Source organism: Salvelinus namaycush, chromosome 4, assembly GCF_016432855.1.
Source record: "Salvelinus namaycush isolate Seneca chromosome 4, SaNama_1.0, whole genome shotgun sequence".
Classification (NCBI taxonomy): Eukaryota; Metazoa; Chordata; class Actinopteri; order Salmoniformes; family Salmonidae; genus Salvelinus; species Salvelinus namaycush.
Genome location: NC_052310.1, coordinates 76,864,923 through 76,890,391, shown reverse-complemented (window position 1 = coordinate 76,890,391; position 25,469 = coordinate 76,864,923). Strand labels below are relative to the sequence as shown.

The 25,469-nt window shown below is 44.0% G+C and overlaps 1 protein-coding gene across 1 annotated transcript in view; it reads right to left on the bottom strand.

Moving 5' to 3' along the window:
• LOC120046834 (protein sidekick-2-like) overlaps positions 1 to 25,469 on the bottom strand; it is a 200,304-nt gene that overhangs the window by 108,905 nt on the left and 65,930 nt on the right. The window contains exons 4-7 of the mRNA XM_038992381.1: positions 17,933 to 18,066; positions 4,300 to 4,411; positions 3,792 to 3,982; positions 3,128 to 3,211 (exon numbers count right to left, since the gene is read on the bottom strand). Coding sequence (XP_038848309.1) covers positions 3,128 to 3,211; positions 3,792 to 3,982; positions 4,300 to 4,411; positions 17,933 to 18,066 — 521 coding nt within the window. The remainder of the gene's footprint in view (positions 1 to 3,127; positions 3,212 to 3,791; positions 3,983 to 4,299; positions 4,412 to 17,932; positions 18,067 to 25,469) is intronic.

The following is a 25,469-nucleotide window of genomic DNA, read 5'->3' as shown; positions in this document are numbered from 1 at the left end:
GTCCTATTTTTCCAACTTAATTGAGGAAAATAAGAACAATCCCCCCCAAAAAAGTTGATACTGTCGCAAAGCTAACTAAAAAGCAGCATTCCCCAAGAGAGGATGGCTTTCACTTCAGCAGTGATAAATTCATGAACTTCTTTGAGGAAAAGATCATGATCATTAGAAGGCAAATTGCGGACTCCTCTTTAAATCTGCATATATTCCTCCAAAGCTCAGTTGTCCTGAGTCTGCACAACTCTGCCAAGACCTAGGATCAAGGGAGACACTCATGTGTTTTAGTACTATATCTCTTGACACAATGATGAAAATAATCATGGCCTCTAAACCTTCAAGCTGCATACTGGACCCTATTCCAACTAAATTACTGAAAGAGCTGCTTCCTGTGCTTGGCCCTCCTATATTGAACCTAATAAACGTCTCTCTATCCACCGGATGTGTACCAAACTCACTAAAAGTGGCAGTAATAAAGCCTCTCTTGAAAAAGCCAAACCTTGACACAGAAAATATAAAATACTAACGGCCTATATCGAATCTCCTCTCAAAATGTTATAAAAAGCTGTCGCGCAGCAACTCACTGCCTTCCTGAAGACAAACAATGTATACGAAATGCTTCAGTCTGGTTTTAGACCCCATCATAGCACTGAGACTGCACTTGTAAAGGTGGTAAATTACCTTTTAATGGTGTCAGACCGAGGCTCTGCATCTGTCCTCGTGCTCCTAGACCTTAGTGCTGCTTTTGATACCGTTGATCACCACATTTTTTTGGAGAGATTGGAAACCCAAATTGGTCTACACGGACAAGTTCTGGCCTGGTTTAGATCTTATCTGTCGGAAAGATATCAGTTTTTCTCTGTGGATGGTTTGTCCTCTGACAAATCAACTGTACATTTCGGTGTTCCTCAAGGTTTCGTTTCAGGACCACTATTGTTTTCAATATATATTTTACATCTTGGTGATGTCATTCGGAAACATAATGTTAACTTTCACTGCTATGCGGTTGACACACAGCTGTACATTTCGATAAAACATGGTGAAGCCCCAAAATTGCCCTCACTGGAAGCCTGTGTTTCAGACATAAGGAAGTGGATGGCTGCAAATGTTCTACTTTTAAACACGGACAAAACAGAGATGAGATATTCTGTTAAATCTGACAATTAATCTTGATGGTTGTACAGTCGTCTCAAATAAAACTGTGAAGGACCTCGGCGTTACTCTGGACCCTGATCTCTCTTTTGACGAACATATCAAGACTGCTTCAAGGACATATTTTTTCCATCTACATAACATTGCAAAAATCTGAAATCTTTGTCGAAAAATTATGCTGAAAAATTAATCCATGCTTTTGTCACTTCTAGGGTAGACTACTGCAATGCTCTACTTTCCGGCTACCCAGATAAAGCACAAAATAAACTTCAGTTAGTGCTAAACATGGCTGCTAGAATCTTGACTAGAACCAAAAAATGTGATCATATGACTCCAGCAAGGGCTGATTTCAAGGTTTTACTGCTAACCTACAAAGCCTTACATGGGCTTGCTCCTACCCATCTTTCCGATTTGGTCCTGCCTTACATACCTACACGTACGCTACGGTCACAAGACGCAGGCCTCCTAACTGTCCCTAGAATTTCTAAGCAAACAGCTGGAGGCAGGGCTTTCTCCTATAGAGCTCCATTTTTATGGAATAGTCTGCCTACCCATGTGACAGACAGGCTCGGTCTCAACCTTTAAGTCTTTATTGAAGACTCATCTCTTCAGTAGGTCAAATGATTGAGTGTAGTCTGGCCCAGGAGTGTGAAGGTGAACAGAAAGGCACTGGAGCAACGAACTGCCCTTGCTGTCTCTGCCTGGCCGGTTCCACTCTCTCCTCTGGGATTCTCTGCCTCTAACCCTATTACAGAGGCTGAGTCACTGGCTTACTGGTTCTCTTCCATGCCGTCCCTAGGAGGGGTGCGTCACTTGAGTGGGTTGAGTCACTGACGTGATCTTCCTGTCTGGGTTGGCGCCCCGCCTTGGGTTGTGCCGTGGCAGAGACCTTTGTGGGCTATACTCGGCCTTGTCTCAGGATGGTAAGTTGGTGGTTGAAAATATTCCTCTAGTGGTGTGGGGGCTGTGCTTTGGCAAAGTGGGTGGGGTTATATCCTGCCTGTTTGGCCCTGTCCGGGGGTATTGTCGGATGGGGCCACAGTGTCTCCCGACCCCTCTTGTCTTAGCCTCCAGTATTTATGCTGCAGTAGTTAATGTGTCGGGTGTTAGGGTCAGTCTGTTATATCTGGAGTATCTCTCCTGTCTTATCCGGTGTCCTGTGTGAATTTAAGTGTGCTATCCTAATTCTCTCTCTCTTTCACTCTCTCTCTTTCTTTCTTTCTTTCTTTCTTTTTTTTCTTTTTTTCTTTCTTTCTTTCTTTCTCTCTCTCTCTCTCGGAGGACCTGAGCCCTAGGACCATGCCTCAGGACAACCTGGCCTGATGACTCCTTGCTGTCCCCAGTCCACCTGGCCGTGTTGCTGCTCCAGTTTCAACTGTTCTGCCAGCGGCTATGGAACTCTAACCTGTTCACCGGACGTGCTACCTGTCCCAGACCTGTTGTTTTCAACTCTCTAGAGACAGCAGGAGCGGTAGAGATACTCTGAATGATCGGCTATGAAAAGCCAACTGACATTTACTCCTGAGGTGCTGACCTGTTGCACCCTCGACACCCATTGTGATTATTATTATTTGACTCTGCTGGTCATTATGAACATTTGAACATCTTGGCCATGTTCTGTTATAATCTCCACCCGGCACAGCCAGCAGAGGACTGGCCACCCTTCATAGCCTGGTTCCTCTCTAGGTTTCTTCCTAGGTTCTGGCCTTTCTAGGGTTTTTTTCCTAGCCACCGTGCTTCTACACCTGCATTGCTTGCTGTTTGGGGTTTTAGGCTGGGTTTCTGTACAGCACTTTGAGATATCAGCTGATGTAAGAAGGGCTTTATAATAGATTTGATTTGATTTGATATGTATTATTCATAGTGTTGATGTCTTCACTATTATTCTACAATGTAGAAAATAGTAAAATTAAGAAAAACCTTGGAATGAGTAGGTGTGTCCAAACTTTTGATTGGTACTGTATATGTGTATGTGTCTCACCTCGTGCCTGACAGGGGATATCCACAATTTTCTCCATCTCAGCAGTGATGTGTTTCTCTGGTTCCTTCACAAACTGGGGAGGCTCTGAAGGAGAGCGAGAGATATGGTGAGGTAATTGTCAGACAGCTGAAGCAAATAAAAACCTTGAGGAGTATTTAACGTCTTACACAAATCTCCTGGACATTGCATGATTTACCCAAAACCTTGAATTACAACACCCCTGTTTCTCAAGATAAGATTTGGCCTTCAGAATCTGTATGGAATGTAAAATCATGAACACAAATCAAACAAACCAAACCAAACTATTTCATATTTTGCCATGCTTACCACGTGCATGTAAATAGGCCCCTGATAGGCCCCAGAGTCATACCCTGTACATGTAAATAGGCCCCTGATAGGCCCCAGAGTCATACCCTGTAAATGTAAATAGACCCCTGACAGGCCCCAGAGTCATACCCTGTACATGTAAATAGGCCCCTGATAGGCCCCAGAGTCATACCCTGTACATGTAAATAGGCCCCTGATAGGCCCCAGAGTCATACTTTGTACATGAAGGTTGGCCTAGGCCCCATACATATTCCTACATTGTACATGTAGCTTGGCCAAGACCCCAGAGTCATACTTTGTACATGTAAGTAGGCCTAGGCCCCATATATATTCATACCTTGAACATGTAGGTAGGCCCCAGCGTTGACAGAAGGCACACTGCTGCTGCGGAGGACCACCTCACACTCATAGAACCCTGAGTCACTGACCACAGGGCCGATAATGGTCAGTCTGCGGTTGAAGTCACTCAGACCACTGGTGACCAGAATCCTGTTCTTCCTCCATGTGATGCTGAGTTTGATCAGCGGTCTGGGATGGAAGAGAGAGAGACAGAGAGAGAGACACTCATGATATTGAAAAAACAGAAATCTATTTACCAAATATATTTGTGCATTGCATCAGCCAAATACAGACAGATTAGTATTTGACTCATTAATAACTGATTACACATTCGTATAAAAAATAGTTTTTGTCTCAAAATTATCCATCAAAACCAATCAGTCTGGCAGGAAGACAACAGAGGATCAGTCTGTCAGGAACACCATAAATAATGACAGAGTAGAGACTAGGGAGTGACAGCTAGAGTATGTTGTCACAGTGGGCCTCCGGGGTGGTGGGGGGGTTACCTTGCGTTTGCGACACACTCCATGGTGACTTCAGACGTGCCTGACACTACACTGGTGTTTGTTGGGGGGATGATTATGGTGGGGGCGATGGGGTCTGCAGGCCCACCAACATCTAGAGAGAGAGAGGGAGATATACAGTATATATATATATATATATATGACCACATCAGAATCAAACAGTGATCAGTGTACTACATGCAATAGATATGATACAATCTTTAAGGTATGTAGTTCATATTGAGTTTCCCTACGGATGGTCTGCTCTGACTGATTATATAGCCCAGGCTCATTTTCAGGCCAGAGCAGTGTTGTCCATTACATGTCAGTCTTAATCTAAAATAGATTAAAAATAAAAAAGACCTATTAACATACAGTATATACAGTAACCTATAATGAGAAAGTGAAAACTCTTTTTTAGATATTTTTGCAAATGTATTGAAACAGGTCCCCAAGAATACAGTGGCCTCCAGAATTCTTAAATGGAAGAAGTTTGGAACCGCCAAGACTTTGGAGTGTGTTTTGGGACAATTATCTGAATGTCCTTGAGTGGCACAGCTAGAGCAAGGACTTGAACCCGATCAAACATCTCTGAAGAGACCTGAAAATAGCTTTGCAGCAACGCTCCCCATCCAACATGACAGAGCGTGAGAGGATCTGCAGAAAAGAAGGGGAGAAACTCCCCAAATACAGGTAGGGCAAGCATGGAGCGTCATACCCAAGAAGACTTGAGGCTCTTATCACTGCCAAAGGTCTGAATACTTATGTAAATGTGATAATTCAGCTTAAAAGTTTTGATAAATTTACATTTCTAAAAACATTTCCTAAAACCTGGTTTTGCTTTGTCATTATAGTGTATTATGTGTAGACTGATGAGGGGAAAAAACTATTAAAACGTCCCCTTTTCAGGATTTTGTTTTTCAAAGATAATTCGTAAAAATCCAAATAACTTCACAGATCTTCCTAGTAAAGGGTTTAAACACTGTTTCCCATGCTTGTTCAATGAACCATAAACAATTAATGAACATGCACCTGTGGAACGGTCATTAAGACACTAACAGCTTATAGACTATAGGCAATTAAGGTCACAGTTATGAAAACTTGGAACACTAAAGAGGCCTTTCTACTGACTATGAAAGACACCAAAAGAAAGATGCCCAGGGTCCCTGATCATCTGCGTGAATGTGCCTTAGGCATGCTGCAAGGAGGCATGAGGACTGCAGATGTGACCAGGGCAATAAATTGCAATGTCCGTACTGTGAGACGCCTAAGACAGCGCTACAGGGAGACAGGGCGGACAGCTGATCGTCCTCGCAATGGCAGACCACGTGTAACAACACCTGCACAGGATCGGTACATCCGAACATCACACCTGCGAGACAGGTACAGGATGGCAACAACAACTGCCCGAGTTACACCAGGAACGCACAATCCCTCCATCGGTGCTCAGACAGTCTGCAATAGCTGAAAGAGGCTGGACTGAGGGCTTGTTGGCCTGTTGTAAGGCAGGTCCTCACCAGATATCACCAGCAACAACGTCGCCTATGGGCACAAACCCACCGTCGGCGAACATGACAGGACTCGCAAAAAGTGCTCTTCACTGACGAGTTGCGGTTTTGTCTCAACGGGGGTGATTGTCGGATTCACGTTTAATCGTCGAAGGAATGAGCGTTACACCGAGGCCTGTACTCTGGAGCGGGATCAATTTGGAGGTGGAGGGTCCGTCACGGTCTGGGGTGGTGTGTCACAACATCATCGGACTGAGCTTGTTGTCATTGCAGGCAATCTCAACGCTGTGCGCTACAGGGAACACATCCTCCTCCCTCATGTGGTACCCTTCCTGCAGGCTCCTCCCTGCATGACCCTCCAGCATGACAATGCCACCAGCCATACTGCTTGTTCTGTGTGTGATTTCAGGCAAGACAGGAATGTCAGTGTTCTGCCATGGCCAGCGAAGAGCCCGGATCTCAATCCCTTTGAGCACGTCTGGGACCTGTTGGATCGGAGGGTGAGGGCTAGGGCCATTCCCCCCAGAAATGTCCGGGAACTTGCAGGTGGCCTTGGTGGAAGAGTGGGGTAACATCTCACAGCGAGAACTGGCAAATCTGGTGCAGTCCATGAGGAGGAGATGCACTGAATCACTTAATGAAGCTGGTGGCCACACCAGATACTGACTGTTACTTTTGATTTTGACCCCCCTTTTTTCAGGGACACATTATTCAATTTCTGTTAGTCACATGTCTGTATAACTTGTTCAGTTTATGTCTCAGTTGTTGAATCTTGTTATGTTCATACAAATATTGACACCTGAGAGGTTAAGTTTGCTGAATGTAAACGCAGTTGACAGTGAGGAAGTTTCTTTTTTTGTTGAGTTTAGATTTTAGAATAAGGCTGTAACGTAACAAAATGTGGAAAAATTCAAGGGGTCTGAATACTTTCCGAATGCACTGTATTTCTGTTCTGACAAAGCACTGAGGTGAACATCCTATCCTACCATCCCACTGGGCACAAACTGGTTGAATCAACATTGTTTCAACGTGATTTTTCAACCTATTGTGGCGTGGAACCTATGTGGTAAATACATTTTTTTTTTTTAAGTCATCAACCTAAACTGCTGTTTTGGATTGTCAACCTGGTGACCAATTTTTACCACACAACAGCTTGTATAAAATAGGATACATTTATACGTTTGAAAGAACGTCAGATCTTTAACATTTTATCCAGAAAAAGAAAACAATAGCCTGGGCAGCACCTCCTACTGGAGAGTTGATCTATCATCTGTTATCAATTATGGCTCCCATTTAATGTTTTAACCAAGCCCTGCTTAGCTTGATATTTGTCACTGACTACTGCCAATGTGCTATGGTGAGAATGATTATTGAGAGATCTCTTAACACTAAATACATTCACTGTTGCTATTGCAGTCATTTGAAAAGGTATGTTAAGCAGAGTAAATGAAATGTAACCATACTTTACAAATCATAAATTAAACTACGTATTTATGCCTACAGCTATTGTTTCAATTCAACCCAGGGTTCAACCAAAAATAGACAATGCATACAGGCCTAGGGTTTCAAGCTTTGGTTGATTTTAAATGTAATCTTAAAGTTAATTAATTTGTTAGATTCACGGCTCCATGTCAACCAAACAAGTTAAAGAATAGGATGAAATTAAATGAAACTTTAAAGCCAGACTAATTCAGTGGCACAAAAGATACATCTCCTTCAAATGTTGATATTTGGTTGTGTTGAAAACCAAACAAAATCCAATAACACTTTTGCAATACACTAGTTACAGTGGCTTGTGACAGTATTCACCCCCCTTGGCATTTTTCATATATTTTTGCCTCACAACCTGGAATTAAAATAGATTTTTGGGGGGTTTGTATCATTTGATTTACACAATGTGCCTACCACTTTGAAGATGCAAAATATATTTTATTGTGAAACAAAAAACAAAACAGAAAACTTTAGCGTGCATAACTATTCACCCCCCCAAAGTCAATACTTTGTAGAGTCACCTTTTGCAGCAATTACAGCTGCAAGTCTCTTGGGGTATATCTATAAGCTTGGCACATCTAGCCACTGGGATTTTTGCCCATTCTTCAAAGCAAAACTGCTCCAGCTCCTTCAAGTTGGATGGGTTCCGCTGGTGTACAGCATTCTTTAAGTCATACCACATATCCTCAATTGGATTGAGGTCTGGGCTTTGACGAGGCTATTCCAAGACATTTAGATGTTTCCCCTTAAACCACTCGATTGTTGCTTTAGCAGGTCATTGTCCTGCTGGAAGGTGAACCTCCGTCCCAGTCTCAAATCTCTGGAAGACTGAAACAGGTTTCCCTCAAGAATTTCCCTATATTTAGCACCATCCATCATTCCTTAAATTCTGACCAGTATCCCAGTCCCTACCGAGAAAAAATCTGGTGGTGTTCTCGGGGTGATGAGAGGTGTTGGGTTTGCGCCAGACATAGCGTTTTCCTTGATGGCTAAAAAGCTCAATTTGAGTCTCATCTGACCAGTGTACCTTCTTCCAAATGTTTGGGGAGTCTCCCACATGCCTTTTGGCGAACACCAAACACGTTTGCTTATTTCTTAAGCAATGGTTTTATTCTGGCCACACTTCCCTAAAGCCCAGGTCTGTGGAGTGTACGGCTTAAAGTTGTCCTATGGACAGATACTCCAATCTCCGCTGTGGAGCTTTGCAGCTCCTTAAGGGTTATCTTTGGTATCTTTGTTGCCTCTCTGATTAATGCCCTCCTTGCCTGGTCTGTGAGTTTTGCTGGGTGGCCCTCTCTTGGCAGGTTTGTTATGGTGCCATATTCTTAAAAAAATGTAATAATGGATTTAATGGTGCTCCGTGCGATGGTCAATGTTCCGGATGTTTTTTTATAACACAACCTTGATCTGTACTTCTCCACAATTTTGTCCCTGACCTGTTTGGAGAGCTCCTTGGTCTTCATGGTGCCGCTTGCTTCATGGTGCCCCTTGCTTTGTGGTGTTGCAGACTCTGGGGCCTTTCAGAACAGGTGTACATATACTGAGATCATGTGACAGATCATGTGACACTTAGATTGCACACAGGTGGACTTTATTTAACTTCTTATGGCTTGGGGGCAGTATTTCGTCATCTGGATGAGAAGCGTGCCCAAAGTAAACTACCTGCTACTCAGGCCCAGAAGCTAGGATATGCATATAATTAGATTTGGATAGAAAACACTCTAAAGTTTCCAAAACTGTTAAGATATTGTCTGTGAGTATAACAGAACTGATATGGCAGGCGAAAACCTGAGGAAAATCCATCCAGGAAGTGGGATTTTTTTGATGTGGGTATTTTCAATTGAATGCCTATAGAGTATCTACTGGGTTAGGACCCAGATTGCAGTTCCTATGGTTTCCACTAGATCTCAACAGTCTTTACACATTGTTTCCGGCTTGTTTTCTGAAAGATTAAGAAGAATGAGACCTTTCTCTCAGTGGAATATAGAATCATGCAGTGCTGGTTTTGCGCATGACCGAGTGCGCACCCTTCGTTGTTTGTCCTTTCTATTGAATACGCTATTGTCCGGTTGAAATATTATCGATTATTTAGACAATTGACAATCTGAGGATTAATTATAAACATCATTTGACATGTTTCGATGAACTACCGATACTATTAGGATGTATTCGTCTGCATGTTTTGACCGCCTTTGAGCCAGTGGATTACTGAACAAAACGCGCCAACAAAACTGAGTTTTTGGGATATAAAGAGGGACTTTATCGAACAAAACAAACATTTATTGTGTAGCTGGGACTCTTGTGACTGCAACCATATGACGATCTTCAAAGGTAAGTGATTCATTTTATCGCTATTTCTGGCTTTTGTAATTCCTTTACTTGGTTGTAAAATGTTTGTATGCTTTTGTAAACGAGGCGCTGTCCTCAGATAATCGCATGATATGCTTTCGCCGTAAAGCCTTTTGGAAATCTGACAAAGCGGCTGGATTAACAAGAAGTTAATCTTTAAGCCGATGTATAACACTTGTATTTTTATGAATGTTTATTATAACTATTTCTGTATTTTGAATTTGGTGCTCTGCAATTTCACCGGATGTTGTTGAGGTGGGTCGCTAGCGGAACGCCTGCACCAGAAAGGTTAAATGCAACAAAATAGGAAAAAAATCAAAGGGGGTTGAATAATTCTGCAAGGCACTGTCTATAGCCTATAAATGACAAGTTAACGACTAACCCACAAATACAAGTTAAAGAATAGGATTAAGCCAGTGGCTCAGATGAAACTATCCAAGCATTATATCTATACCCTTTAAATGTCGATATTTGGTTGGGTTGTCAACCAAACACAATTCAATACTACTTCTGTAATATATTACATACAGTGCCTTCAGAAAGTACTCATACCCCTTGACTTATTCCACATTTTATTGTGTTACAGCCTGAATTTAAAATTAATCAAATGTATTTACTTTTCTCACCCATCTATAAACAATACACCACAATTAAAAAAGTTAAAACATGCTTTTTAAAAATGTAGCACATTTATTAAAAATGAAATACAGAAGTATCTCATTTACATAAGCATTCACACCCCTGAGTGAAGAATCACCTTTGACAGCGATTACAGCTGTGAGTCTTTCTGGGTAAGTCTCTAAGAGCTTTGCACAGCTGGTTTGTACAATATTTGACTATTATTCTTTTCGAAATGTTCACGCTCCGTCACATTGGTTGTTGACCATTGCTTGTCAACCACTGTTTCGAAACTTGCCATAGATTTTCAAGCAGATCTAAATCAAATCTACAACTTGGCCACTCAGGAACATTCACAGTCTTCTTGGTAAGCAATTCCAGTGTAGATTTGGCCTTGTGTTTTAGGTTATTGTCCTGCTGAAAGGTGACTTAATCTCCCAGTGTCTGGTGGAAAGCACAGTCAATATTTAGGATTTTTCCTGTGTTAGCTCCATTCAGTTTCTTTTTAATCCTCTAAAACTCCCCAGTCCTTAATGATTATAAGCATACCCATAACATAATGCAGCCACCACTATGCTTGAAAATATGGAGAGTGGTACTCAGTAATGTGTTGAATTGCATTTGCCCCAAACATAACACTTGGTATACAGGACAAAAAGTGAATTGTTTGCCAAATTTTTTGCAGTATTCATTTAGTGCCTTGTTGGAAACAGGATGCATGTTTTGGAATATTTGTATTCTTTACAGGCTTCCTTCTTCTCACTCTGTCAGTTAGGTTAGTATTGTGGAGTAACTACAATGTTGTTGATCCATCCTCAGGTTTTTTCCTATCACAGCCATTAAACTATGTAACTGTTTTAAAATCATCATTGGCCTCCATTGTGAAATACCTGAGCGGTTTCCTTCCTCTCCGCCAACTGAGTTAGGAAGGACGCCTATATCCTTGTAGTGACTGTGTGTTTTGATACACCATCTAAAGTTGAATTAATAACTTCACCATGCTCAAAAGGATATTCAATGTCTGCTTTTAGGTGCCCTTCTTTGTGAGGCATTGGAAAACCTCCCTGGTCTTTGTGGTTGAATCTGTGTTTGAAATTCACTGCCCGACTGAGGGACCTTACAGATAATTGTATGTGTGGGGTACAGAGATGAGGTAGTCATTCAAAAATCACGTTAAACACTATTATTGCACACAGAGTGAGTCCATGCAACTTATTATCTGACTTGTTAAGCATTTTTCTTCTCCTGAACTTATTTAGGCTTGCCATAACAAAGGGGTGGAATACTTATTGACTCAAGATATTTCATTTTTTATTAATTTGTAAAACTTTTGAAAAAACATAATTCCCCTTTGACATTATGCGGTATTGTGTGGAGGCCAGTGACAAAAAATACCTTGAACTGCACTTGCCTGCTTTTTATTCACAACAAAATGGGAAAAAAGTCAAGGGGTGTGAATACATTCAGAAGGCACTGTAGCCTGAAGTTAATGCTATTTTACAAACTAATGTAACAGTTTTTATTCAACCTTAAAAATGACATACTCAAATCAAATACCCAAATCTAACTGCCTGTAGCTCAGGCCCTGAAGCAATGATATGCATATTATTGGTACCATTTGAAAGGAACCACTTTGAAGTGTATGGAAATGTGAAAGGAATGTAGTATAATATAACACAATAGATCTGGTAAAAGATAGTACAAAGAAAAAAAAAAAAGATATTTTGTATTTTTTTGTACCATCTTTTAAATGCAAGAGAAAGGCCATCATGTATTATCCCAGCCAAGGTGCAATTTAGATTTTGGCCACTAGATGGCATCAATCAATCAATCAAGTTTATTTTATATAGCCCTTCGTACATCAGCTAATATCTCGAAGTGCTGTACAGAAACCCAGCCTAAAACCCCAAACAGCAAGCAATGCAGGTGTAGAAGCACGGTGGCTAGGAAAAACTCCCTAGAAAGGCCAAAACCTAGGAAGAAACCTAGAGAGGAACCAGGCTATGAGGGGTGGCCAGTCCTCTTCTGGCTGTGCCGGGTGGAGATTATAACAGAACTATGCCAAGATGTTCAAAAATGTTCATAAGTGACAAGCATGGTCAAATAATAATCATGAATAATTTTCAGTTGGCTTTTCATAGCCGATCATTAAGAGTTGAAAAACAACAGGTCTGGGACAGGTGGCGGTTCCATAACTGCAGGCAGAACAGTTGAAACTGGCATCAGTGTATGTGTAAAGTTTTAGACTGATCCAATGAACCATTGCATGTCTGTTAAAAAGACTGCCCAAATGTGCCTAATTTGTTTATTAATAACTTCTCATGTTCAAAATTGTGCACTCTCTTCAAACAATAGCATGGTATTCTTTCACTCTATTTTGTGATTATTTTGGCATTATATTAACTTTTTTGCACAAAATGTATCCTCTATCATTTCTTCTGATGGATAAGAACTTCTACTTTACTTTATTTTATAGTACAATATGTTTACTACTGATATTTATTACTGCAGTTGGGAAAGAGCTTGCAAGAAATGCATATCACTGTACTTGTGCATGTGACAATTAATCTTTACGTTTTTAAATGGTTGAAAATGTAGTGATAACACATTTAGATCACAGGAAAAGAAATGTTGTGTTTTTAGATGGTTGAAAGTGTAACATGTGGGATACGACCCCGGGTCTTACACGGGAGCAACCAACATCTTAGACCAAGAGGAAATTCCCTTTTGGTCCGAGGGCAGACACTGGTTTTGGAAGTTTGCAGGCAGGGCTACCTCATAACATGACCATGAGCAACCATGCTCACTAGATTCACCCCCCTTTGACCTCCTCCACGATGAGAGACCACCCTACTTCAGGCACCAATGTAACACACGGGATATGAATCAGGGTCACCCATGGGTGCAACTGATGTCTTTGACCTTTAGACCATGAGGAAATTCCCTTTTGGTCTGAGGGCAGACACTGGTTTTGAACATCGCAGGTGGGGGCTACCTCATCACATGACCATGAGCAACTGTTCCCGACTCATGTCCATTAGAAAAGCCTAGATTTTGTATTTTTACTCAACCAGGCAAGTTAGTTAAGAACAAATTCTTATTTACAATGTCGGCCTACCCCTATCCAAGACGACGCTGGGCCAATTGTGCGCCGCCCTATGGGACTCCCAATCACAGCCGGTTGTGATACAGCTTGGAATCTAACCAGGGTCTGTAGTGACGCCTCTAGCACTGAGATGCAGTGCCTTAGACCGCTGCGCCACTCGGGAGCCCTAGTGATAACACATTGGGAATTCAACAAACGTCTGGCTGTCTTTTTGGAAAAAGGTTGAAATCTAATTGATCAACATCTCAACCAAATATTACCCAAATGTTCACGTTGAAACAACGTGTTGTGATGGCGGCATACACACCTCAGGAACAACTGAGAAAGTTTGTGTGTGTCTGTCTTTGTGTGTGGTTTGTGTGACAGAATAACCCCCTGTACTCCTTCTTTCTCCCTCCGACACTGATCTAGGATCAGTTGAGTGTTGGTGGACCTCAGGGAGGTCCAGTGGAATAATGCTGTGTCAGGGACCTCCCTGCAGGGACCGAGAGACACGCACTGCAGCATACTGAAACACGCACTGCAGCATACTGATACACGCACACACACACAAGTCATACTGTATGCTTTAGTACCCTTGTGGGGACCTAACCCTAATTCTAAAACTAAACCAAATTTTAACCCTAAACCTAAACCCTAATCTTAAAATAGCTCCCGTCCCTGTGGGGGATGTGGGAAATGTTCCCACGAGGGAGAATTTTCTTTGTATCAAATCAAATCAAATTTTACACATGGTTAGCAGATGTTAATGCGAGTGTAGCAAAATGCTTGTGCTTCTAGTTCTGACGGTGCAGTAATATCTAACAAGTAATCTAACAATTTCACAACAACTACCTTATACACACACAAGTGTAAAGGGATGAATAAGAATATGTACATATACATTTATGGATGAGCGATGGCCGCGCGGCATAGGCAAGATGCAGTAGATGGTATAGAGTACATTATATACATATGAGATGAGTAATGTAGGGTATGTAATCATTATATAAAGTGGCATTGTTTAAAGTGACTAGTGATACATTTATTACATCCAATTATTAAAGTGGCAAGAGACTTGAGTCAGTATGTTGGCAGCAGCCACTCAATGTTAGTGATGGCTGTTTAACAGTTTGATGGCCTTGAGATAGAAGCTGTTTTTCAGTCTCTCGGTCCCTGCTTTGATGCACCTGTTCTGACCTCGCCTTCTGGATGATAGCGGGGTGAACAGGCAGTGGCTCGGGTGGTTGATGTCCTTTTTGGTCTTCCTGTGACATTGGGTGATGTAGGTGTCCTGGAGGGCAGGTAGTTTGCCACCGGTGATGCATTGTGCAGACCTCACAACCCTCTTTAGAGCCTTACGGTTGTGGGCGGAGCAGTTGCCGTACCAGGTGGTGATACAGCCCGACAGGATGCTCTCGATTCTGTTTCTGTAAAAGTTTGTGTTTTCGGTGACAAGCTGAATTTCTTCAGCCTCCTGAGGTTGAAGAGGCGCTGTTGCGCCTTCTTCACCATGCTGTCTGTGTGGGTGGACCATTTCAGTTTGTCCGTGATATGTACGCCGAGGAACTTAACTTTACGCCTTCTCCCCTAATGTCCCGTCGATGTGGATAGGGGGGTGCGCCCTCTGCTGTTTCTTGAAGACCACAATCATCTCCTTTGTTTTGTTGACGTTGAGTGTGAGGTTATTTTCCTGACACCACACTCCGAGGGCTCTCACCTCCTCCCTGTAGGCCGTCTCGTCGTTGTTGGTAATCAAGCCTACCACTGCAGTGTCGTCTGCAAACTTGATGATTGAAATGGAGGTGTGCATGGCCACGCAGTCATGGGTGAACAGGGAGTACAAGAGAGGTCTGAGAACGCACATTTGTGGGGCCCCAGTGATGAGGATCAGCGGGGTGGAGATGTTGCTTCCTACCCTCACCACCTGAGGAGGAAGCCCGTCAGAAAGTCCAGGACCAAGTTTCACAGGGCGGGGTCGAGACCCAGGGTCTCGAGCTTCATGCCGAGTTTGGAGGGTACTATGGTGTTAAATTCTTGTCCAGATGGGTTAGGGCAATGTGCAGTGTTGATCACCTTTGCGTCGTCTGTGGACCTATTGGGGCGGTAGGCAAATTAGAGTGGGTCTAGGGTATCAGGTAGGGTGGAGGTGATATGATCCTTGACTAGTCTCTCAAAGCATTCATGATGACGGAAGTGAGTGCTACTGGGCGATAGTCGTTTTTCTCAGTTACCTTAGCTTTCTTGGGGACAGGAACAATGGTGGCCCTCTTGAAGCACGTGGGCACAGCAGACTGGGATAGGGATTGATTGAATATGTCCGTAAACACACCAGCCAGCTGGTCTGCACATGCTCTGAGGACGTGGCTAGGGATGCTGTCTGGGCCAGCAGCCTTGCGAGGGTTAACACGTTTAAATGTTTTATGTTGGCCATGGTGAAGGAGAGCCCACAGGTTTTGGTAGCGGGCTGTCTCACTGGCACTGTATTGTCCTCAAAACGAGCACAGAAATTGTTTAATTTGTCTGGGAGCAAGACGTCGGTGTCTGTGACGGGGCTGGTTTTCTTTTTGTAATCCGTGATTGACTGTAGACCCTGCCACATATGTCTCGTGTTTGAGCCGTTGAATTGCTACTCTACTTTGTCTCTATACTGACGCTTAGCTTTACTGACCTTGTGGGGATATTGGGGGATTTCTGGAACCCACACAGATAGTGATATAAGCCTACACACACACACACACACACACACACACAAAGGGCTTTGTGTCCTTCACAGGGGCAAAAACGTGTGTCTCTCTCTCTCTGGCATTCCTTCCCCTGTCCTGCCATGCCGAGGCCTCCCCACTAACTCTCCCTCCTCTCTACCTCTATCTGAATTACCACCAGCCATACATACCATATTGACTTTAACTGCTCTGTTCTGTCTGCTCTTTTCTGTCTGCTCTATTCTGTCTGCTCTATTCTGTCTGCTCTATTCTGTCTGCTCTATTCTGTCTGCTCTATTCTGTCTGCTCTATTCTGTCTGCTCTATTCTGTCTGCTCTATTATGTCTGTCTGTCTGGTCTGTCTATTATGTCTGTTATGTCTGTTTTGTTCCGTCTGTCAGCTCTGTTCTGGTCTGTCTGCTCTGTTCCGGTCTGTCTGCTCTGTTCCGGTCCCTCTCCTCATCAACTAGCTCTACTCATCTGAGATCTACTGTCTGGGTCTGAGTTCTGTTCTAATCAACTCGCCCCCTGCACTGTGCCATAGGCAATGTCTGCTCCCTCTTTAATTATAGATGTGACGATAGTCATGTCTATATTAGGCATTGGATGAAGCTCAGTGTTAAATTCAAATCTCTATGAAAATGTGCAAATCAACTTTATTGGAGGTACATAAACTTTTGCCAAGAGTGTGCAAAGCTGTCATCAAGGCAAAGGGTGGCTACTTTGAATAATCTCAAATGTAAAATATATTTTGATTTGTCTTATTATGTTATTGTTTTTCATTTACATGTATTTCTAAAATATAGGTTTAAGGAAATACAGGCACGCACTACATTACCACATGACAAAACAGCTCAATCAAGCCTGTTGCTGTAGGTTTTGTAAGTATAAAAGCAAAGCATGCTTTCATTTAATTAAAAAAGCATGAAAAGGCAGTGTAATGGGATAATGTCTTACTGTGGTGTGTGAAGAATCCAATACTTTAGCTTGTATGGGGTCCAAATAACATTATTGTGGAGGCATCTCCTCTAAGAGTATGAATTAGGCTGTTTGAGAAGGTTTGAATCCTAAGCAACCTGCCTACACATAGTTTGAAGTACAATACCAACATAGCTACTGTAGTAGGTCAAAGCTGTGTGATGGGAAACCTTGGTAGAGCATGGGTGGAATAGGCATTGAGGTGCTATTTGTCTTCAGACCAATGCCTATTCTCAATTAAAAGGTAGTTTATTTTGTCTTGAATCATATCTAATTCCATGAACTCCACCTGCCTGCTTTTAATTCTCTTTTTCAAAATACAAAATACTTTTCTATACGATTTCTTTATAATGATTCACAATTTTGTGGTCCCCTTTCACACTACATTAGTATCAAAGGTCTAATGGCATTATGGTGATTTAAGAATGTCTGCTAAATGAACTAAATATACATGTATATGTAAAAATTAACAATTGCAAAGCATGCTGAGTTTTAGTCTAATGAGTAAGGCCAATGACAATAGCCAGTGTGATTTGCAGTATACATTTACATTTTGGACAACTAACATAGTTAAAAAACAACATATCACAGTCAGCAAGTAAAACGTTTTTGTAACCATTCCTGAGAATGTTGTTGCTGTTCGGCCCGTTACTTACAAATGTCTTTTGTATTAATTTTTATTTTATTTTAACTCAATACAATAGTATCTTACACTTTATTTTTATACATTGATCTTTAGGGTATTTTGTAGTTGTATTTCGTATTATCAAATTCATGCCCATCCCTCTGTGTGTGTGTGTGTGTGTGTGTGTGTGTGTGTGTGTGTGTGTGTGTGTGTGTGTGTGTGTGTGTGTGTGTGTGTGTGTGTGCATGTCTCTCCAAATGGTTTCAGTACTACTCACTGTCGACAGAAAGGGTTATGGGTTGGCTGGTCTTGTTTTCGCCGTTCTTGTCGTTGACAGCCTGTACGTAGTAACGTCCAGCATCAGGGGCCACTGTGGACAGGATGACCAGAGTGTTGTCCAGAGTAATGGCTCTGAGGAACACAGAGACACGTTTGGTCACTACACCGCCACAAACACCACTGACAAAAAGGCCCCTCCGCACATACACACACACTTTACAGTGTAAAACATCCCCAGGAAGGAATGCCTTCCAGGTTTTTGCAGAGCTGAATAAGATTACAGTTGTCCTGTTATATTCTTGTTGTGTGTACCAGCTTCTCCCTTGCTCCAGCCCCGCCCACCCTGTGTTGTGCTAACCAGTGGAGTGAGACCCAGGCCTCCTCTCCCTGCATTCTACCAATTATAGCCCTGCCTCGGTTTACAATCAATGTTTGCTTATTATCAGCGCCTGTTCACCAATTTGGAGCTGGATTGCATGTTCCGACTCATTGCCCCCAACCCCCTCTCCCTCCCTTCCTTCTCTCTCTCCTCCAAGAGTCAGCATACTAACGTGAATGCACCTCTCCCCTGGAGGAATGCAAACCACAGTGAGGATCAGGTGATGCTGTATATACGGTACACACACATCCTACTGCACATACGGTACATACATCCTACTGCACATACGGTACACACATCCTACTGCACATACGGTACACACATCCTACTGCACATACGGTACACACATCCTACTGTACATACGGTACACGCATCCTACTGCACATACGGTACACGCATCCTACTGCACATACGGTACACGCATCCTACTGCACATACGGTACACGCATCCTACTGTACATACGGTACACGCATCCTACTGTACATACGGTACACACATCCTACTGTACATACGGTACACACATCCTACTGTACATACGGTACACGCATCCTACTGTACATACGGTACACGCATCCTACTGCACATACGGTACACACATCCTACTGTACATACGGTACACGCATCCTACTGCACATACGGTACACGCATCCTACTGTACATACGGTACACACATCCTACTGCACATACGGTACACGCATCCTACTGCACATACAGTACACGCATCCTACTGTACATACGGTACACACATCCTACTGTACATACGGTACACGCATCCTACTGTACATACGGTACACGCATTCTACTGTACATACGGTACACACACATCCTACTGCACATACGGTACACACATCCTACTGTACATACGGTACACACATCCTACTGTACATACGGTACACACATCCTACTGTACATACGGTACACGCATCCCACTGCACATACGGTACACACATCCTACTGTACATACGGTACACGCATCCTACTGTACATACGGTACACGCATCCTACTGCACATACGGTACACACATCCTACTGCACATACGGTACACACATCCTACTGCACATACGGTACACACATCCTACTGCACATACGGTACACGCATCCTACTGCACATACGGTACACGCATCCTACTGCACATACGGTACACGCATCCTACTGCACATACGGTACACGCATCCTACTGCACATACGGTACACGCATCCTACTGCACATACGGTACACACATCCTACTGTACATACGGTACACGCATCCTACTGCACATACGGTACACGCATCCTACTGTACATACGGTACACGCATCCTACTGCACATACGGTACACGCATCCTACTGCACATACGGTACACGCATCCTACTGCACATACGGTGCACACATTCTACTGCACATACGGTACACACATCCTACTGTACATACGGTACACACATCCTACTGTACATACGGTACACGCATCCTACTGCACATACGGTACACGCATCCTACTGCACATACGGTACACACATCCTACTGCACATACGGTACACACATTCTACTGTACAAGCAGGGAAATAGTAAATAAATGTAGGATACAAATAAACAGATACAATTCATACAAAAATAAAGATATATACAAACACATATGTGCACCTTTGACATACAATATTAGGCCTTTATTCACATGCATATCCAGAGACAACATTTTTACCTTCAATGCACCCTCCTGAATGAACAAGGCCATGGTATTGATAATAAACTGGAAGTCTGAGAGACTTAACAAGTATGCACTTGGCAACCAGCAGCAGCAGTAAGACGTTGTTGTGATTCATGGTGGGTTGTAAATAAGGGGCTCGGCTGTGTGTCCTGGCAGTGTGCTTTGCTTGTGTTCTGTTCGGAGCGGTGAGGTACTAGGATTGGCTTCCTGGGGTGTATGCCTGGTCCTACAGCCTGGCGGCGCAATCCCCCCACCTCTACTCACAGAGACAAATGAATACACATATGCAAACACAAACACGCACGCAACCACAAACACACGCATGCACACACACAATCAACCCCTTCACCTCCCACCACACGTTCACCCAGTTTAGATACCATCTATGTGAATTGAGTTCTTGAATTGCCATGGAATTTGCATCCCATTGCAACCATGAAACACATTTTAAAATGACAAATAGTTACACAAGTTAATATGGATCTCTTTATCAATGATAAAACAAAACTTTTATACTGCAACACTTTATGTTTAAAGTACTTTGGGCAAGCAAATTGCCTTATCCCAGTAGTGATGAGTTTTGGGGATGTAGAGATTTTTTTTGTGACACATTTTGTTTTTCATGGGGGGTTACAGGTATAATATAAAAATTCATATAATTCTATACTTTGTACTTACCTGTGGGCTGCCACTCACAAATGATGAAAAAAACTCCACCACCTGGAAACCAGTTGATGGTTCGGATTACGGGATGCTGAGGTCATATCTTTCCATATTCTGTTCAAATTAAAGGGTTGTTCAGATTCACTTAGATATGTGGACCATACCTTTAATGGATATCAGGATATGAGCTTTCCAGAAGTTGTTTATACTGTACACTATAGAGAACAGTCCTTTCAGGAGCCCAGATCATTTATTTTTAAATCCCATCATTGTATGGTTCAGTAGTTGAGTTTCCAAAGGGACTCCATAGGCCAGCATAGCTGACTTTTTGTAAATATAGAAAAGAGGAGGTGCCTGGTAATGTGTATGTGTCTATCAAGTCTTGGAATGTTCTCAAACCATTACTGTTCATGACATCTGTACAGATTCTACAGATGACACAGATGCTAAGCTACAGGACTGTATTGCTAGCACAGACTAGAATATGTTCCGGGATTCTTCCGAAGGCATTGAGGAGTACACCACATCAGTCATTGGCTTCATCAATAAGTGCATCAATGACATCATCCCCACAGTGACCATACGTACATACCCCAACCAGAAGCCATGGATTACAGGCAACATTTGCAATGAGCTAAAGGCGAGAGCTGCCGCTTTCAAGGAGCAAGAGAATAATTCGGACGCTTATAAGAAATCCGACTATGCCCTCAGATGAACCATCAAACAAGCAAAATGTCAATACAGGACTAAGATTGAATCGTATTACAACGGCTCCAACGCCCGGCGGATGTGACAGGGTATGCAAACTATTACAGACTACAAAGGGAAGCACAGCCGCAAGCTGCCCAATGACACAAGCCTACCAGAAGAGCTAAATGACTTCTATGCTCGCTTCGAGGCAAGCAACACTGAAGCATGTACAAGAGCATCAACTGTTCCAGACGACTGTGTGATCACGCTCTCCGCAGCCGATGTGAGAATTACCTTTAAACAGGTCAACATTCACAAAGCCGCGAGCTAGACGGATTACCAGGTCGTGTACTCCGAGCATGCATGCGCTGACCAACTGGCAAGTGTCTTCATTGACATTTTCAATCTGTCTCTGACAGTCTGTAAAATCAACATGTTTCAAGCAGACCACCATAGTCCCTGTGCACAAGAACACTAAGGTAACCTGCCTAAATGACTACAGACCGGTAGCACTAACATCTGCAGCCATGAAGTGCTTTGAAAGGCTGGTCAGGCTCACGTCAACACCATTATCCCAGAAACCCTAGATCCACTCCAATTTGCAAATCACCTCAACAGATCCATAGATGATGCAATCTCTATTGCACTCCACACTGCACTGTCCCACATGGACAAAAGGAACACCTACGCGAGAATTATATTCAATGACTACAGCTCTGCGTTAAACACCATAGTGCCCTCAAAGCTCATCACTAAGCTAAGGAACCTGGGACTAAACACCTCCCTCTACAACTGGATCCTGGACTTCCTGACGGGCCACCCCCAGGTGGTAAGGGTAGGTAGTAACACATCTGCCACACTGATCCTCAACAAGGGGGCCCCTCAGGGGTGCATGCTCAGTCCCCTCCTTTACTCCCTGTTCACCTATGACTGCTTGGCCAGGCACAAATCCAACACCATCATTAAGTCTGCAGACGACACAACAGTGGTAGGCCTGATCACCAGCAACGATGAGACAGCCTCTATGGAGGAGGTCAGAGACCTGGCCGTGTGGTGCCGGGGTAACAACCTCTCCCTCAACGTGATCAAGACATAGGAGATGATTGTGGACTACAGGAAAAGGAGGACCGAGCTCACCCTCATTCTCATCGATGGGGCTGTAGTGGAGCAGGTTGAGAGCACATCACCAACAAATTATCATGGTCCAAACACGCAAAGACAGATTTAGCATGGGTACCTCAGATCCTCAAAAAGTTATATAGCTGCACCACCGAGAGCAGCCTGACTGGTTGTATCACTGCCTGGTATGGCAACTGCCCATCCTCTGACCGCAAGACACGACAGAGGGTAGTGGGTACAGCCCAGTACATTACTGGGGCCAAGCTTCCTGCCATCCAGGACCTCTATACCAGGCGGTGTCAGAGGAAGGCCCTAAAAATGTACACCCTAATCATAGACTTTTCTCTCTGCTACCGCAGTACTGGAGCACCAAGTCTAGGTCCAAAAAGCTTCTTAACAGCTTCTACCCCCAAGCCATAAGACTCCTAAACAGCTAATCAAATGGCTACCCAGAATATTTGCATTCTACCCCCCCCCCCCCCCCCCCCCTCTTTTACGCTGCTGGTACTCTCCGGTTATTATCTACGTATAGTCACTCTACCTACATGTACATATTACCTAAATTATCTCGACTAACCGGTGCCCCCACACATTGACTCTGGACTGGTACCCCCTGTATTTAGCCTCGCTACTGTTATTTTACTGCTGCTCTCTAATAATTTGTTATTTTTATTGATCTATTATTTACTTAACACTTATTTTTCTTATAACTGCATTGTTGATTAAGGGCTTGTAAGTAAGCATTTCACTGTAAGGTCTACCTACACCTGTTGTATTCGGCGCATGTAACAAATAACATTTGATATGATTTTGACCATTGGGGCGATGCAAAAAGCCGCCCTCCAGATTGCAAGGCGTAATTGTGAAATATTGGAGTATGGGCATGCCATTTTGATTCCCAGTTATATTGTTTTTTCAATTTTGTGCCAAATAGAGATTATGTGTGTAATAATAGAACCAAAGCATAGTTTACATTGTTTAAAGGGATATACAGTATCATTGAAGACCACCTCTTCCAATGTCACGGTCGTCGCAGTGAGGAGACCAAGGCGCAGCGTGATGATAATACATCTTCTTTTTAATAACGAAGAAGACTGAACTATACAAAATAACAAAATGAACGTGAACGCTAAATGACACGAGTGCAGACATGCAACATCACATAGACAATAACCCACAAACCAAACTGGAAAATGGCAACCTAAATAGGATCACCAATCAGAGACAACGATAAACAGCTGCCTCTGATTGGGAACCAATCTAGGCCACCATAGACCTACATATGCCTAGACTACACACACACCTAGACATACAAAAACCCTAGACAATACAAAACAATCATATCCACCCTCGTCACACCCTGACCTGACCAAAATAATACAGTAAACATAGAATACTAAGGTCAGGGCGTGACAGTACCTGGGGTACCAGTACCTGACTCCTGACCGCAAACCTGAACTTATATGGGAGGGTCCGGGTGGGCATTTACCCTCAGTGGCGGCTCTGGATCTGGATGCCGCCCCCCTTCTTTACACTGAGTCCTCAATTGTAGCACTGACCCGTGGATCATCGCCGGAGGCTCTGGGCTCTGGATCCTCGCCGTAGGCCCCGGACAGGAGGGCGACTCTGGCAGCTCCGGACAGGAGGGCGACTCTGGCAGCTCCGGACAGGAGGGCGACTCTGGCAGCTCCGGACAGGAGGGCGACTCTGGCAGCTCCGGACAGGAGGGCGACTCTGGCAGCTCCGGACAGGAGGGCGACTCTGGCAGCTCCGGACAGGAGGGCGACTCTGGCAGCTCCGGACAGGAGGGCGACTCTGGCAGCTCCGGACAGGAGGGCGACGCTGGAGACTCCGGACTGGAGAACGTCTCTGGAGGCTCCGGACTGGAGGGCGTTGCCGGAGGCTCTGGACTGACGACCTTTGTTGGAGGCTTCGTGCCATGACTCCTTACTGGAGGCTTCGTGCCATGGATCATCACTGGAGGCTTCGTGCCATGGATCATCACTGGTGGTACCGGGCTGGGGACACGCACCTCAGGGCGAGTGCGAGGAGCAGGAACAGGGCGTACTGAACCCTGGAGGCGCACTGGAGGCCTGGTGCGTGGTGCCGGAACTGGTGGTACCGGGCTGGGGACACACACCTCAGGGCGAGTGCAGGGAGGAGGAACAGGACGTACTGGACCCTGGAGGCGCACTGGAGGCCTGGTGCGTGGTGCCGGAACTGGTGGTACCGGGCTGGGGACACGCACCTCAGGGCGAGTGCGGGGAGGAGGAACAGGACGTACTGGACCCTGGAAGCGCACTGGAAACCTGGTGAGTGGTGCCGGAACTGGTGGTACCGGGCTGAGGACACGCATCTCAGGGCGAGTGCGGGGAGGAGGAACAGGATACACTGGACTGTGGAGACGCATTGGAGATCCAGAACATAGAGCTGGCTCAATATGTCTTGGCTGGATGCCCATTCTAGCCCGGCAAACGTGAGGAGCTGGAATAGAGCGTACCGGGCTAAGAATGCGAACTGGAGACACCGTGCGCATCTCTGCATAACACGGTGCCTGACCAGTTACACGCTCCCCACGGTAAGCACGAGGAGTTGGCTCAGGTCTCCTACCTGACTCAGCCAATCTCCTCGTGTGCCCCCCCCCAAAAAAAATATTGGGGCTGCCTCTCGGGCTTCCGTGCTAGCCGTGTACCTACATATCGTTGCCGTTCCTCTATTCTCCGGTATTTTTCCTCGTAGTATCACTGTTCCGCTTTCGCTGCCTCTAACTCCTCCTTACGACTGCAATACTCCCCCGGCTGTGTCCAGGGTCCTGCTCCATCTAATATCTCCTCCCAGGTCCATTTCCCCATTAAGCGCCTTTCCTCCTTTTCACGCTGCTTGATCCTGTTATGGTGGGTTATTCTGTCACGATCGTTGCAGTGAGGAGACCAAGGCGCAGCGTGATGATAATACATCTTCTTTTTAATAACGAAGAAGACTGAACAAACTATAC